General features: G+C 49.7%; 1 protein-coding gene across 7 annotated transcripts in view; it reads left to right on the top strand.

The window, feature by feature from the left end:
• ZMYND8 (zinc finger MYND-type containing 8) overlaps nt 1–16,565 on the top strand; it is a 142,308-nt gene that overhangs the window by 109,668 nt on the left and 16,075 nt on the right. For all 7 annotated transcript variants that reach the window (XM_040330305.1, XM_040330304.1, XM_040330308.1 and 4 more), the window contains 6 exons: nt 1,145–1,260; nt 2,731–3,215; nt 6,952–7,092; nt 7,617–7,769; nt 7,868–8,377; nt 15,155–15,613. In XM_040330305.1, the coding sequence (XP_040186239.1) occupies nt 1,145–1,260; nt 2,731–3,215; nt 6,952–7,092; nt 7,617–7,769; nt 7,868–8,377; nt 15,155–15,613 (1,864 nt within the window). The remainder of the gene's footprint in view (nt 1–1,144; nt 1,261–2,730; nt 3,216–6,951; nt 7,093–7,616; nt 7,770–7,867; nt 8,378–15,154; nt 15,614–16,565) is intronic.

Here is a 16,565-nt window from a genome sequence, read left to right as displayed (position 1 = left end):
GTTTATTAAAATTTTAGAACTTGCAGTACATATCTTGGCGAAATGTAATAATGTTCATAGGTGTCCCGGTCCCGCCGATGTTAGCAAACCACGGCCGCTGATTTATGTGTCAAACCAGAGGTGTGTGCAGCCTAAAGCTCAAACCAGGCGCGGACTGATAACTCATGGGGCCCCCGGGCAATAGGAGATTATGGGGCCCCCAGACAATAGATTATGGGGCCACACAGTATACACACACACACAGAAGAGGATACACGGGCATAGCTGCACAGCAGGAGGTGAGCGGCGACCGTGGTCTGTGTGAGTCCTGTGCGGGCCGTGGTCGCCGCTCACCTCCTGCTGCTGGTCATCAATAGGCCATGGCCCGGGAGTTGGGGGCCCCTGGTTTAGATCATTACTAGTGTATTAGCCAGGCATCTGGTCTGATAGGATGACATAGTCGGCTGGGCGGACGGGGGAGCCGGGAGAGGATACACGGGCATGGCCGCACAGCAGGAGGTGAGCGGCGACCATGGTCTGTGATAGTCCTGTGCGGGCCGCGGTCGCTGCTCACCTCCTGCTGCTGGTCATCAACAGGCCATGGAGCGGCATGTGTCCATGGCCCGGGGGGGGGTTGGGGGCCCCTGGTACAGACCGTTACTAGTGTATTAACCAGGCATCAGGTCTGATAGGTTGACCTTGTCGGGGGGGGGGGGGGAGCCAGGGGACGATACACGGGTGTGGCCACACAGCAGGAAGTGATGGGCGCCCGCTGAGGCCTGTCTTTGTTTTTTGTTTTTTAAATGAGACACTTTACGAAGATTGGGGCAGCCAAAATCCAGAGCAGCTGTGCAAAGCAACCCATCGGCATCTACTTTTTTCTTTTTCAAATCCAAACAAGCTGAAGTTAGAAGCTGGGCTGGGTAAAATGCACAGCTGCTCCAGATTTTGTCTGCCCGTGTCTTTTTTGTAAATTCCCCTTATTGGCTGCAGTTGTCTCCTATGGGTTGCACAGTGCTGGGAATAAGTCCCATGTGCTGGTGTCCTGGCACAACTTGTGGGGTGTGAACTGTACACTGCATTCATATAGAATAACAGGGGATGAGCATCTCTCTAGGTGACAGGATCTGGCTTTTTCCTTAATTTTGTGTTCTGTTCTCTCCAGAGTAATCCACATCCCTTGGTCTGGGCAAAATTAAAAGGATTCCCATTCTGGCCAGCAAAGGCCCTGCGAGACAAGGATGGACAGGTGGACGCACGCTTCTTCGGACAGCACGACAGGTGGGATATCAATCAGTCTGGGTTCAGACCGTAAGCCACCATTTTTCCAGATGCTCCTAGTAGGACATGGCTAGACATATGGTGGGGGTAGAGAGTTCCAGAGGATGGGAGAGGCTCTGGAGAAGTCCTGCAGGTGAGCATGGGAGGAGATGGGGGGAGGGGGGCTAGAGAGCAGAGAGGTCTTGGGAGGAGCGGATCGGGTGGGTTTTTGAAAAGAGGTTAGCGATGTACTTCGGGTCAGCGTTGTTGATGCCCTTGTTGTTGGTATTTTGATTTTTATTCATTGGGTGAGCAGAAAACAGCTACAGGCATTATTCAGATATTTCTGTTTTCAGCCGGCGATTCCCTACACCATAAGAACGATCATAGCAGCTGTTCCACCGCTTGATCGTTCTTATGGGCGGTGAAAAGGGGACGTGCCCCCCCCCCCCCCCGACCTCCGGTGCTTCTACCAACTCACCTGTGCGATCGGTGAGTTGGAGAACGGATCCGTCGCCCCCCCGGGTTCTTGATCATAGAGATTTTCGGCGGACCTTCCTATTACAAGGGATGTTTACATTCCTTGTAATAGAAATACTGACAGTTTAGAGTTACTTACAGTTGCCCGGCGTCCATCGGTGGCCTTGTCCGGTCCGGCGTCCATCTGCGGCATTCGTGGTGTCCTCCCCGCTTCTCCCGCGCTGTTTTTGAACGCCGCCACAGACATATACCGAGTGCAGTACACTCGGCTGGGCTCGGCTCCTCTCGCATAAAGGCTAGGAGGCGGCACAGGGCGTGACCGCGAGCGGAGCCGAGCGTGGCCCAGCCGAGCCGAGTGTACCCAGGTTTACTGCACTCGGTATATGTCGGCGGCGGCGCTCAGAAAGCGGGGATCGGAGTATAACGCGCACCCACGATTTTCCCCTGATATTAAGGGGAAAAAAGTGCGCGTTATACGCCGATAAATACGGTATATATAATGTTTGGGGGTTCTATGTAATTTTCTAGCAATCTGAAATAGCGAAATTACATTTCAGACAAAATTCAAATCGAATCAAATTCAAAACATTTGCAAATAAAATAGTATAGAAAATAAAGGAATAGAATAGAAAAGGATAGAAAAGGATAGAAAAAAATAAAACAGAAAATAAAGGCATGGAATAGATAAAAGAATACAGTAAAACCTTGGTTTGAGAGTAACTTGGTTTGAGAGCGTTTTGCAAGACAAGCAAAATGTTTTAATATGTTTGCCTTGATATACAAGCGATGTCTTGATATAAGAGCAGCGTCATGTCACCACTGAGTATAAAAGAGAAGAGAGGAGCCTCTAAGTGTAGCAATATGGTTACATTTAATGAAGGGACAACTTATTGCTACACTTAGAGGCGCCTCTCTTCTCTTTTATACCCTGTAAAAAAAAAAATGCTTTGATATACAAGTGCTTTGGATTACAAGCATGTTTACGGAACAAATTTTTTTTTATTCCTCCAGGGCCTGGGTCCCCATGAATAACTGCTACCTCATGTCCAAAGAAATCCCCTTCTCTGTTAAAAAGACAAAAAGCATCTTTAACAGCGCCATGCAGGAGATGGAGGTCTACGTGGAGAACATTCGCAAGCGTTTCGGCGTTTTTAACTACGCCCCCTTCCGGACGCCTTACACGCCCAACAACCAATACCAAATGCTGCTGGACACCAGTAACCCCGGCGCCGGCACCGTCAAAACCGAGAAGACGGAGAAGATCAAGCTGAACTTCGACATGACGGCCTCGCCGAAGATCCTGATGAGCAAGCCCATGCTGAACAGCGGCGGCGGGGGCCGGCGGATCTCGTTGACGGACATGCCGCGCTCGCCGATGAGCACCAACTCCTCCGTGCACACGGGCTCTGACGTAGAAGCGGACGCCGATAAGAAAGTGGCGTCCAGTCACTTCAGCGCTAGCGAGGAGTCCATGGACTTTATTGACAGGAGCACAGGTATGGGGGGGGGGGGACGCAACCAATGCATTCTGGGGCAGTTGGAGGGGGGGTGTCGGTGCATGCGCATGCTTATCATTTACTTATTGCGCTTATAAAATCTGGTCTTGTCTATGAAATCTTTTCTTTTCTTATTTTTCAAAGAAAATGGATATTTATGGTATGCGTACAATTTTTTTTTTTTTAAATAAATAAAGGATAAGTTGACCTTTGGGAACATGTTACATTGTTACATGTTCCACCTCGCTGATCTCCCTTCCCTGTGTCAGCGAGCCAGGGATCTTCTCCCCACACCTGTTGTCACTATGTGAAAACAGCCGCGCTCCACCCAATACAGCTGCTCGTGCGCCCTCTGGTGGCTCTCCTGGGTGAAGCCGTATATATGTACGATATATACCCCACCGATCACACTCCCCAGATATACCCCCCCCCTCATCACACACCCCCAAATTCACACACCCCCAATTCCCCCCCCCTTCCCCACACTCTGATCACAGCCCCCAAGATACAACCTGCACTGATCACACCTCCAGATACCCTCCCACCCTCTGATCACACCTCCAGATACCACACCATATCTGTCCACTCTGATCAGACCCCCCCACCACTCCACTCTGATCACACCTCCCGACCCCCCCCCCCCCCCCAATCCATCCACTCTGATCACACCTCCAGACCCCCCCACCCCAATCCCTCCACTCTGATCACACCTCCAGACCCCCCACCCCAATCCCTCCACTCTGATCACACCTCCAGACCCCCCCCCCCCAATCCCTCCACTCTGATCACACCTCCAGATACCCCCTCATCCCTCCACTCTGATCACACCTCCAGATACCCCCTCATCCCTCCACTCTGATCACACCTCCCGACCCCCCCCCCCTCAATCCATCCACTCTGATCACACCTCCAGATACCACACCATATCTGTCCACTCTGATCACACCTCCAGACCCCCCCACCACTCCACTCTGATCACACCTCCCGACCCCCCCCCCCCCCCAATCCATCCACTCTGATCACACCTCCAGACCCCCCCACCCCAATCCCTCCACTCTGATCACACCTCCAGACCCCCCACCCCAATCCTTCCACTCTGATCACACCTCCAGACCCCCCCCCCCAATCCCTCCACTCTGATCACACCTCCAGACCCCCCCCCCCCAATCCCTCCACTCTGATCACACCTCCAGATACCCCCTCATCCCTCCACTCTGATCACACCTCCCGACCCCCCCCCCCCTCAATCCATCCACTCTGATCACACCTCCAGACCCCCCCACCCCAATCCCTCCACTCTGATCACACCTCCAGACCCCCCACCCCAATCCCTCCACTCTGATCACACCTCCAGACCCCCCCCCCCAATCCCTCCACTCTGATCACACCTCCAGATACCCCCTCATCCCTCCACTCTGATCACACCTCCAGATACCCCCCCATCCCTCCACTCTGATCACACCTCCAGATACCCCCCCATCCCTCCACTCTGATCACACCTCCAGATACCCCCCCATCCCTCCACTCTGATCACACCTCCAGATACCCCCCCATCCCTCCACTCTGATCACACCTCCAGATACCCCTTCATCCCTCCACTCTGATCACACCTCCGGACCCCCCCACCCCTCCACTCTGATCACACCTCCAGATACCCCCTCATCCCTCCACTCTGATCACACCTCCAGATGCCCCCTCATCCCTCCACTCTGATCACACCTCCAGATACCCCCTCATCCCTCCACTCTGATCACACCTCCAGATACCCCCTCATCCAGGGGCGGACTGACCATTGAGTCACTCGGGCACTGCCCGAGGGCCCCATGCCACTAGGGGGGCCCCATCCGGGTTGCCAGGCTCAGTAAAACCAGGGACAGTATGTAAAAATCTGTGTTTTTTTTTAGATCTGTCCCTGATATGTCCGAAAATGACATGCTTTTAATGTGAATATCCCAAGATTTTAGCTGCCCGCCTCTGCACTACCTCCTGGCGTGGTGGCCATCTGTAAGCCAGAGGGGCCCCATACTCTTCTATTGCCCGGGGGCCCCATGAGTTGTCAGTCCGCCCCTGCCCTCATCCCTCCACTCTGATCACACCTCCAGATACCCCCCCATCCCTCCACTCTGATCACACCTCATCCCTACACTCTGATCACACCTCCAGACCCACCCCCCCATCCCTCCACTCTGATCACACCTCCAGACCCCCACCACAATTCCTCCACTCTGAATACACCTCCAGACCCCCCCCCCTTCCCCCCCATCCCTCCACTCTGATCACACCTCCAGACCCCCACCCCAATCCCTCCACTCTGATCACACCTCCAGACCCCCACCCCAATCCCTCCACTCTGATCACACCTCCAGACCCCCCCCCCCAATCCCTCCACTCTGATCACACCTCCAGACCCCTCCACTCTGATCACACCTCATCCCTGCACTCTGATCACACCTCCAGACCCACCCCCCCCATCCCTCCACTCTGATCACACCTCCAGACCCCCACCACAATTCCTCCACTCTGAATACACCTCCAGACCCCCCCCTTCCCCCCCATCCCTCCACTCTGATCACACCTCCAGATACCCCCCCCATGCCTCCACTCTGATCACACCTCCAGATACCACACTATATCTGATCACACCTCCAGACCCCAATCCCTCCACTCTGATCACACCTCCAGATACCCCCCCCATGCCTCCACTCTGATCACACCTCCAGATATCCCTCCACTCTGATCACACCTCCAGACCCCCCCCCCCCCATCCCTCCACTCTGATCACACCTCCAGATATCCCTCCACTCTGATCACACCTCCAGATCCCCCCCCCCATCCCTCCACTCTGATCACACCTCCAGATACCCCCCCCCCCCCCCAATCCCTCCACTCTGATCACACCTCCAGATATCCCTCCACTCTGATCACACCTCCAGATCCCCCCCCCCCCCCCATCCCTCCACTCTGATTACCTCGCCAGACCCCCCCCCCCCCCCATCCCTCCACTCTGATCACACCTCCAGATCCCCCCCCCCCATCCCTCGACTCTGATCACACCTCCAGATCCCCCCCCCCCCTCATCCCTCCACTCTGATCACACCTCCAGATCCCCCCCCCCCATCCCTCCACTCTGATCACACCTCCAGACCCCCCCATCCCTCCACTCTGATCACACCTCCAGATACCACACCAGATCTGTTAGTACCCTAGGCCTGACCCACCCCCCGGGGCGCTAACTGCCTGCACACACTCGGGATCAGGAATCGCCCACTGCTCTGCTCTTCTATGCATGCTTGGATCCGTTCTCCCTGCTTTCTCTGTGACAGCAGGTAAACAAAAACCTCCACGCTGCACCCTCTCCCCTACCGGACGCAGCGTGGAGGTTTTAGTTTGCCTGCTGCCTGGGCTGCCTTATGGTGGTGTCGGCCCTGTCTGTGCCCCTCTAAATGTTGCGCCTGGGGGCGACTTCCCTGGCTGCCCCCACACTGCGCCACTGTGCTATGTGTCAAAGATGTGTAAATCTCAAGACTGAATGTACATAAATATGATTTCTTTGGCAGTTTAAATGGCTTCTATATATGTATGTTTTCTGTGTATTTATCGGATTGCCTGGAGTTTCTATAAAACAGAACAATAAAAACAATGCAAGAAAAAAACTCCAGCGTGTTTCCTGCTAAAATATGTGGAAGTTATTTTGTCTGTTTCTGATGGCTTAATGGCATTGCAACTTTTTTCACAGCTTCTCCTGTTTCTACAAAAACGGGGCATGGAGGGAGCATCACGGACAGCCCGAAGCCTTTCTCCCCTCAATCTTCCACCCCGTTACCGGCAAAACCGGACAGGAGCGGCAGCACCGGCAGCATTCTCAACCTCAACCTCGGTAAGTGACTAACGGTAATCGGGGAAAGACTCGCAATGCATTTTGTGAAATGACTAGAGAAGGAGAGATAGTCTAAGTGGTCGTATTACCCTGTAACTAGTATAATCTCTGCAGTCGTTCGGCAATCTTGCCACATTTTTCATGTCAAGATGCCAAATCTCTGCCTGGAAATAGGCAGCAAATTCACCCCAGAGATCCTTGCACTGCAGGTCTTCAGGTACAGCTTCCTCTCCATCAAGGACAATGGTGAGCAGAATATGAAGTGGCATTGCCAAGTCTGGTGAGACTAGCATTCAGAGGCAGTAATGCATTAGATGATCTCACTGCAGATATATAGATATGAGGCTACAGGCATTGCACTGCTTTTATGTCAGGTGGATTTTTCAGGGTACTGCCTAGGCACAATGAAGATTTCTAGATTTTGCCCTGAAAGATGGAAGATCCTCCCTTTTGTAGTAAAGGTCCACATACTTGCACATACTTTTGATATTTGAACCAGCTGAATTTGAATTTTCTCTCTTTAGATCGTAGTAAGGCGGAGATGGACTTGAAGGAGCTCAGCGAGTCGGTTCTTCAGCAGTCAACACCCACGTCCCTCATTTCTCCCAAGAGGCAAATTCGCAGCCGGTTTCAGCTGAACCTCGACAAGACCATTGAAAGCTGTAAAGCTCAATTAGGTATCTCCACATATTTATCACCTGTAAATGGAACTCTAAAAGCTACAAATTAAATAGTTTGATTGACTGGGATAAATGTCTCTTTTTTTTAAACCCAGGAATTAATGAGATTCCGGAAGACGCCTACGCCGCAGCGGAACACAGCGACTCCGAGGAGTCAGAGAAGACGGATTCCAGCGACAGCGAGTATATCAGTGATGAGGAGAAGCCAAAGATTGAGCGGAATGTAGATGTCAAAGAGAGTATAAAAGTTGAAAAGGTAGCGGTTTCCCCTTCTACATCGACAAAGAAGAAGGCCAAACCCGCCGGCGCGGCAGAGGTGAAAGTTAACAGCAAAAGTACTCCCGTGGCGGCAGAGAAGGGGGAGGTGGTGGGGAAGGAAAAAACAGCCCCTGCCGCGGAGAAAGACGCTCATGATAAAGGAAAAACGCACTCCGCTAAGGACAAACTAAAAGGGAAAGACGATACTGACTCGCCAACGGTACGCCTTGGCCTGGACTCGGATTCCGAGAACGAACTTGTCATAGACCTTGGGGAGGATCACTCGGGGCGGGAAGGACGCAAGTCTAAGAAAGAGGCTAAGGAACCGCCAGCAAAGCACCCAGAAAGTACGTCTATCCCCGATCATTATAGAAGTATACAAGATGCAGAATGTTCTGCTGTAATAAATGCACCTACTCTGGCTGCACTCTTTCACAGAAAATTCTAGAATAGAAAAAACACTATATATAACATCATCTTTTATACTTTACAAAAGAATTGGGGTATATATAAATATATATATATTATATACACCCAATTCTTTTGTAAAATATAAAAGACGATGTTGCGCCGAGTAAATAGATACCAAACATGTCATGCTTTAAAATTGCGCACGCTCATAGAATGGCCACAAACTACTACGGTACTTAAAAAATCTCCATAGGCAACGCTTTAAAAAAAATAAATAGTAGTAATTCAGGTTACCTGTTTAGAGTTACAGAGGTACGCTAAAATTATCGCTCTTGCTCTAACGTTCACGGCAATACCTCACATGAGTGGTGCGAACACCGTATAGGCGACCTACTTATGCGCTCGCTTCTGCGCATGAGCACGTAGGGATGGGGGCACTTTAAAAAAAAAAATGTCATTACTTTTAAAAATAAGGGATGACAGGTACTCTTTATGGAGAGATCAGGGGATCTGGGGTCAACAAGACGCCAAATCTCTCCTTTTTACCTTTTTAAAAGCAAAAGATTTAAAAACAAAAATTTACTTCCACCCTGGACTCGGAAAGTGACAACATGATCTTACAATGGTCCTCCAAGGCCATAGAGGTGATTAGAGACGATCTGGTCTTTGTTCTCCTACTTCCACCTTGGACCGGAAGTGATGATATTATGAAGTTGCTCTGGTCCTCCAAGGCCATAGAGGCAATCAGAGACAATCTGGTCTTCGCCTACTTCCACCCTGGACCAGATGTGACATTATGATGTCGCTCTGGTCCTCCAAGGCCAAGGAGGCAATCAGAGACAATCTGGTCTTCGCCTACTTCCACCCTGGACGAGAAGTGACATTATGATGTCGCTCTGGTCCTCCAAGGCCATAAAGGCAATTGGAGACGATCTGATCTTCGCTACTTCCACCCTGGACCAGAAGTGACATTATGATGTCGCTCTGGTCCTCCAAGGCCAAGGAGGCGATCAGAGAAGATCTGGTCTTCGCCTACTTCCACCCTGGACCAGAAGTGACATTATGATGTCGCTCTGGTCCTCCAAGGAGGCGATCAGAGATGATCTGGTCTTTGTTTGCCTACTTCCACCATGGACCAGAAGTGGCATTATGAAGTTGCTCTGGTCCTCCAAGGCGGCGATCAGAGATGATCTAGTCTTTGTTCGCCTACTTCCACCATAGACCGGAAGTGACATTATGATGTCGCTCTGGTCCTCCAAGGCCAAAGAGGCGATCAGAGACAATCTGGTCTTCCCCTACTTCCACCCTGGACCGGAAGTGACATTATGTTGCTCTGGTCCTCCAAGGCCATAGAGGCGATCAGAGACGATCTGGTCTTTGTTCACCTCTGTAGCCAGCTGGCTGCCCTGTCGGATATTTTCTCGGGTGTGCCGGTTAGAACGATAAGCCTGAGAAACGCTGGTGAGTGGCAGGAGGAAAGGGGGTGCGACATCTCCTCCCGCCGCTTCTGAACGCGTTCCACTGGCTAATGAGCCGCTCGGACCGCTTTCATTAGAAAGCTGGCTGCGAAAAAAATACTGGATTTATGGATGATTTCTTCAGCTATAACCCTGGTAAACCACTTGCCGACCTCAATACGTGTGTGTGTGTGTGTGTGTGTGTGTGTATATATATATATATATATATATATACGCACACACACACACGTTTTGAGGTCGGCAAGGGGATATAGCCGCCGCCTTCTTTGATGGCAATGGATTAAAAAGTGGAACTGCGGGGGTTAAAAAAAAGCAAGCAGGAGAGAGGCTGGCTAGCCTAGTCCTAAAAGATGGGGACATTTCTGTGCCTGTGTTCATTAAGAAAACTTTATTAATCCCAATTGAAAAAATGTAATGTTGTCTCGCAAAACAAGCCAAATTCAAGCCACAGTGTGTAGTACCGCGTTTGGCCTGAGGTGGGGGGTGGCGCCGGAGCCATTCGGAAATGCTCAGAAAGACTCGCAAATACTCTGTTCCCGAGCCTTTGCCGTGGTCAGCTGAGCTGTCCTCGCGCCTTTCCGTGTGTTTCCGATGCTCTCCGGTGCCCCCCCCCCCCCCCCACACCATCTCTGGTCACATGCCGTATTGCATCCCATTGAAGCCAATGCGGAACAAATTATTTTAGTTTCCATTGACTTCTATGGGGAAACTCGCTTTGATATGCGAGTGCTTTGGATTACGAGCGTTCTCCTGGAAAGGATTATACTCCTAATCCGAGGTTCCACTGTATTACCGAGGCTCTCCTGCGCACCCCCCCACCTCTGGCCACATGCGGTATTGCATGCCATAGAAGTCAATGCGGAACAAATTATTTTCGTTTCCATTGACTTCTATGGGAAAACTCGCTTTGATATGCGAGTGCTTTAGATTACGAGCATTCTCCTGGAACGGATTATACCCGTAATCCGAGGTTCCGCTGTACTATAAAAAACAACACAAAATCCTGATCATAAACCTGAAATAAATCTTTACCTTCAGCCCTCACAGAAAATAATGATATATGAAGATAATGTGTTCCACCATTCTTATATCCGCTGACAGTATATTCATGCTCAGGTAAGCCTTGTGTGTAGGAAAGGGTGAGGTAAGACATGGGTGTAAACTTATTTCTTCTCAGAACACCCCTCTAGATTCCCAGACTGTCCAGCAGAGGGCAGTATACTTGATGCCCATAGCACCTCCTCTTTTTATTTTTTTATTTTTTTATAACAGTGAACTTTATCAAACCAAAAAGAATTCTGGGGCACTCACACTCCTCCCAAAATGGGATGGGCAGGTCCCAAAACAAAAAGCTGGACACCTCCTACAGTGTGCTAACAATGGGAAGGTACACGTGAGAAAAAAAAAAATCTGAATGAATGTTATTACAGAATATAGTTAAAAGTGCCATCGACCGTGCCTTTGAAAAAGTATTCATACCCCTTGAAATAAATAAAAAAAAGGGGGGGGGTTGCCGTCCGGGACCATGGGGGCCCCTGGGGACCTCCGGACCTCTAAAAAAAAAAAATCAAAAAAAAAAATGTCCCTTTGATAAAAAATCAAATAAAAATATATTGGAAAAAAAATATTTTTTTTATAAAAAAAAAAAAAAGGGGGGGGTTGCCATCTGGGGCCCTGGGGACCTCCGGACCTCTAAAAAAAAAAATTTAAAAAAATTGTCCCTTTGATAAAAAATAAAATAAAAATATATTGAAAAAAATATATTTTTTTTTATAAAAAAAAAAAAGGGGGGTTGCCATCTGGGGCCCTGGGGGGCTCCGGACCCCTAAAAAAAAAAGAGGGTTGCCATCCGGGCCCCTGGGGACCTCTGGGCCCCTTACAGGTGTACTGCCTGTACCCCCCTGATGGTGATCCCACTAGATTTTAGTTAGGGGTATCGGAGTAAAGGGGGCTGAATACAAATGCCCCCCCCCCACACACACACACACACTTTTCACATATTTATTTGTAAAAAAAAAATCCTTCCACTTTGTTTTGGTCTATCACATAAAATCCCAACAAAATACATTTAAGTTTTTGGTTGTAAAATGACAAAATGTGGAAAATTTCAAGGGGTATGAATACTTTTTCAAGGCCCTGTAAATGTTAATAAAAAAATCGATATTGAATCCAGCTGCCATATATTTGTTTCTCCATACACAAAGCATTACAATCAGCCTGTGGAGTCAACGCGTTTCACATAATTTGCTTCATCAGGATCTATGTTGAACTATATATACAAGAGATGGCTTGGGGAAAAAGAAAAGGGCCGCCCCTCCTCCTTGGGTAAGGCGGTATATGAGATATATATATATATATATATATATATATATATATATATATATCATTGGTGGTACGTTCCAGTTCGGGCCCAACCTTTTTATGACTGTCCCCCTGTTTCCTATAATCTGCTGAAGTATACATACAAGAGTTGGCTAAAAAATAATAAAATACAATGGGGTAGATTCAGTAAGATATGCGCTTTTTTTACGTAGGCGCAGGGCACCGTTTTTGCCCTGCGCCCCCGCAAATTTTCTGCGCTACCCGCGATTCACGGAGCAGTAGCTCCGTAAATTGCGTGGGCGCTCCGGCAAAATGCCCGGCGTAAGCGCGCGCAATTTAAATGATCCCGTAGGGAGCGGAAATCATTTAAATTAGGCGCGTTCCCACGCCGATCGTAGAGCGCATGCTCCGTCGGGAAACTTTTTTGACGTGCATTGCGGCAAATGACGTCGCAAGGACGTAATTTGCTTCAAAGTGAACGTGAATGGCGTCCAGCGCCATTCACGATTCACTTACGCAAACTACTTAAAGTTCAAATTTCGCGACGTGGGAACGACGGGTATACGTAACATTGGCTGCCCCTGCTAATAGCAGGGGCAGCCTTGCGTGAAAACCGCCATATGCAAACGACGTAAACTGCGTACGCAGGGCTCGCGTAACGTTGTGAATCGGCGTTAGTATGCAATTTGCATACTATACGCTGAGCACAACGGGAACGCCACCTAGCGGCCATCGCAAGAATGCAGCCTAAGATATGCGGGCATAAGAGCCTTATGCCAGTCATATCTTAGGCTGCAGTCGGCGTAACAAGGTTTCTGAATCAGGAGCATTCGTTACGCCGGCGCAACTTGGCAATTGCGCTGCGTAACTATGGTTACGCAGACGCAATTGCTCTTTGAATCCGGGCCAATATATATAATAATGTCATAGTAACACACACATAAAATACTAAATATTGTAAAAAAAAAAACAAGGAAAGTGACCTGAAGAGAGAGAAGAAAACAAGGGATACCCCTATCCCACACCTCCAAACTCCCCCCGGGTCCAGCCAGAGTATCAAGAAAAGGGGCGGCCCATGGGGGGGCGGGGGGACGCCAGAAAAAATTGGGCCCAGACTGGAACATACCACCAATAATAATCTATATCCTTTACTGCCTTACCTAAGGAGGAAGGAGCTTGGAGGTGTGACATAGGGATGCCCCTTTTCTTTTTTTCTCCTTGGCCATCTCTTGTATAGTCCAGCGTGGATCCTGAGGAAGCAGATTATGTGAAACGCGTTGATTCCAAGCGCCGATTGTATCGTTTTATTTATGGAGAAACAAATATATTGCAGTTGGTTTCAGTAGCGATTGTTTCTATTCTATAATAACATTTATTCTGATTTTATATTTGTTGTCGCGTGTATCTTCCCATCGTTGGCACACTTTTTTGTTTTGGGGATCTTTTAGGAGTATTTGGGGATAGTGCCTCAATGTAGACTGCCGGGGGGTCTCAAACGGGCGGCCCTCCAGCTGTTGTAAAACTACAAATCTCATGAGGCCTTGCAAGGCTGTCCGTTACAAGCATGACGCCCCTCAGGCAAAGGCATGATGGGACTTGTAGTTCCGCAGCAGCTGGAGAGCATCTAGTTTGAGAATCCTCATGTAGAGTATTCCTGTACGCTCATCTCACATTTTCAGGCTAGTCTTTGTATGAACTTTATTTAAACCCAGACATTTCCTAGTTGGCTTAAAGTGGAAGTAAAACCCTCCTATCATTTTCAGCCTTTGGCCTTTGTTTAATCCTCAGCTGCCATGGTGTTTCACATGTGATCAGTTAGGACACCGGCCATTGGATGGTTTGACAGTTTGGTTGAGAGCACAACCAATCTTCAGCTGCCAATGTGTTGCACATGTGATCAGTTATGACACCGGCCATTGGCTGGTTTGACAGTTTGGTTGAGAGCACAACCAATCTTCAGCTGCCAATGTGATGCACATGTGATCAGTTATGACACCAGCCATTGGATGGTTTGGTTGAGAGCACAACCAATCTTCAGCTGCCATGGTGTTGCACATGTGATTAGGGCTGGGCGATTTTCCCCCAAAAAACTTGATTTATGATTTTTTTATGGACACCGCGCCGGTCCTGAGGAGCTGCGGGCAGGAGTTTTTAGGCGAGGCCGCGGCGTCCGGCCTCGGGGACTAGGCCGAAGCCGCGGCCTCGCCTAAATACCCCCGCCCGCAGCTCCTCAGGAACGGCGCGGTGTCGGCGCCAGCCCTGGTGGAAAAAAAATCGTAATCGATTTTTTTGAAAACCTGAATCAAATTGACCTTGCAACTTAATTCAGGATTCAAATCGATTTTTTCCCCAGCCCTACATGTGATCAGATATGACACCGGCCATTGACTGGTTTGACAGTTTGGTTGAGAGCACAACCAATCTTCAGCTGCCATGGTGTTGCACCTGTGATCAGTTATGACACCGGCCATTGGCTGGTTTGACAGTTTGGTTGAGAGCACAACCAATCTTCAGCTGCTATGGTGTTGCACATGTGATCAGATATGACACTGGCCATTGGCTGGTTTGACAGTTTGGTTGAGAGCACAACCAATCTTCAGCTGCCATGGTGTTGCACATGTGATCACTTATGACACCGGCCATTGGCTGGTTTGACAGTTTGGTTGAGAGCACAACCAATCTTCAGCTGCCATGGTGTTGCACATGTGATCAGTTATGACACCGGCCATTGGATGGTTTGACAGTTTGGTTGAGAGCACAACCAATGTGACAGTTCCATTCCCGGTATGTGTCGGGAATGTAACTGCTTTTTGAGACTGTTAAATCGATCGGGTTTACTTTCGTTTTTTTTCAGTTTTATTGTGTTTTGCGTGTTTATGTTTCTTCTGACGAAACGGTCCCTTTTTTGCGCAGGTAAGGCCTCCTCCGCTAACAGCAGCAGCAGCCAGCCGGCCGTAGACACCCCGATCCTGACGCGTTCTGCAGCCCAGGCCGCCCCCGCAGTCGGAGTGACGGTGACCACCAACGCAGCAGCCTCTGCCGCCTCTCCGGCCGCAGCCACGGGGAGCCCGGTAAAGAAACAGAGACCCCTCCTGCCCAAAGAGACCGTACCCACGGCGCCCAAGGTGGTATGGAACCAGTCCAGCAAGTTCCAGACCTCGTCGCAGAAATGGCACATGCAGAAGGTGCAAAGGCAGCAGCAGCAGACGACGACGGCGACAACGACACCGACAACGACACCGACGACGACACCAACGACAACAACCCAGCCCAGCACCCCGACTACCCCGAGCACCCCGACTCCCCCGAGCACCGCAGCGCCGCCCCAGTCTCCGCAAGGCACGAGATACCAAACGCGGCAGGCTGTTAAAGGTATGCACCGCAGATCTTTGTGATTTGACCGCACAGCCCCCCTCATAACCTACCTTTTTCACACGTACGATATTTATTTATATAGGGGGGGGGGGGGGTTCAAAGATTCAGAGGTTTAGTCCCCACCAACAGGAGGTAGGATACCAAGGAAACAAGGGTGCAGGTCCTCATTTTTGAAAGTATCATTCTGTGCGGACAGCAACATCCAATCAGTTTTTTTTGTTTGCTGAGGACACGGCAAGCAATGCATCTTTGTGTTAGGGCTATTACTGGTGGGGGGGGGGGGCATCACAGTCCTCAGCCCCACCCCCCACTTTGATGTCCTTAGCCCCTTCACTTCCATGTCCTCAGCACACACATTCCTTGGCTCCTATTCAACATTTCATACCAATGTCCTCACCCCCTGTAACTTCGCCCCCCTCCATCAATGCCTTGCAGACTGATGATCGGAGGGAGGATCAGCATGTCTGGATGGAGGGGCGGGTGTTGCAAGATGGTGATTGGTTGCTAGGACCGCCCTTCATCCTAGCAGCCAATCACCTACTTGTTAACCTCGGGCAGCTCCGCCCTCCATCCAGAACTGTCCCGCCTCCCGCTGTCGGCTCTGTCATTTACACAGTAGCTCAGCAAAGGAGACTGTTATACTAACATCGCTGGGTTGAACAAAAAATTTGATTCACTGCAGACAACTTGAGAAGAAATGAAGGGTCTGTCATTTAAGGTGTATTTTATATGATAGAGACAGAATATCAACCAAAAATCCAGAAAAAACACACAATACAAATGTTATAAATGGAGTTGCAGTTCATTTGATCCCCGAGCAAAACATAACTTGGTAGTTGGTGGAGAAACCCTTGTCGGACTTTGGACATGCCTGGTGTAACCTCTGTGCTTCCCAAGCACAGAGGTTAGACCAGGCATGTCAAAAGTCCGACCCGCAGGCCAAATGCAG

Source organism: Rana temporaria, chromosome 12 (genome assembly GCF_905171775.1).
Source record: "Rana temporaria chromosome 12, aRanTem1.1, whole genome shotgun sequence".
Taxonomy (NCBI): domain Eukaryota; kingdom Metazoa; phylum Chordata; class Amphibia; order Anura; family Ranidae; genus Rana; species Rana temporaria.
The sequence above is the reverse complement of the archived record's forward strand: the minus strand, read 5'-3'. Positions and strand labels throughout refer to the sequence as shown.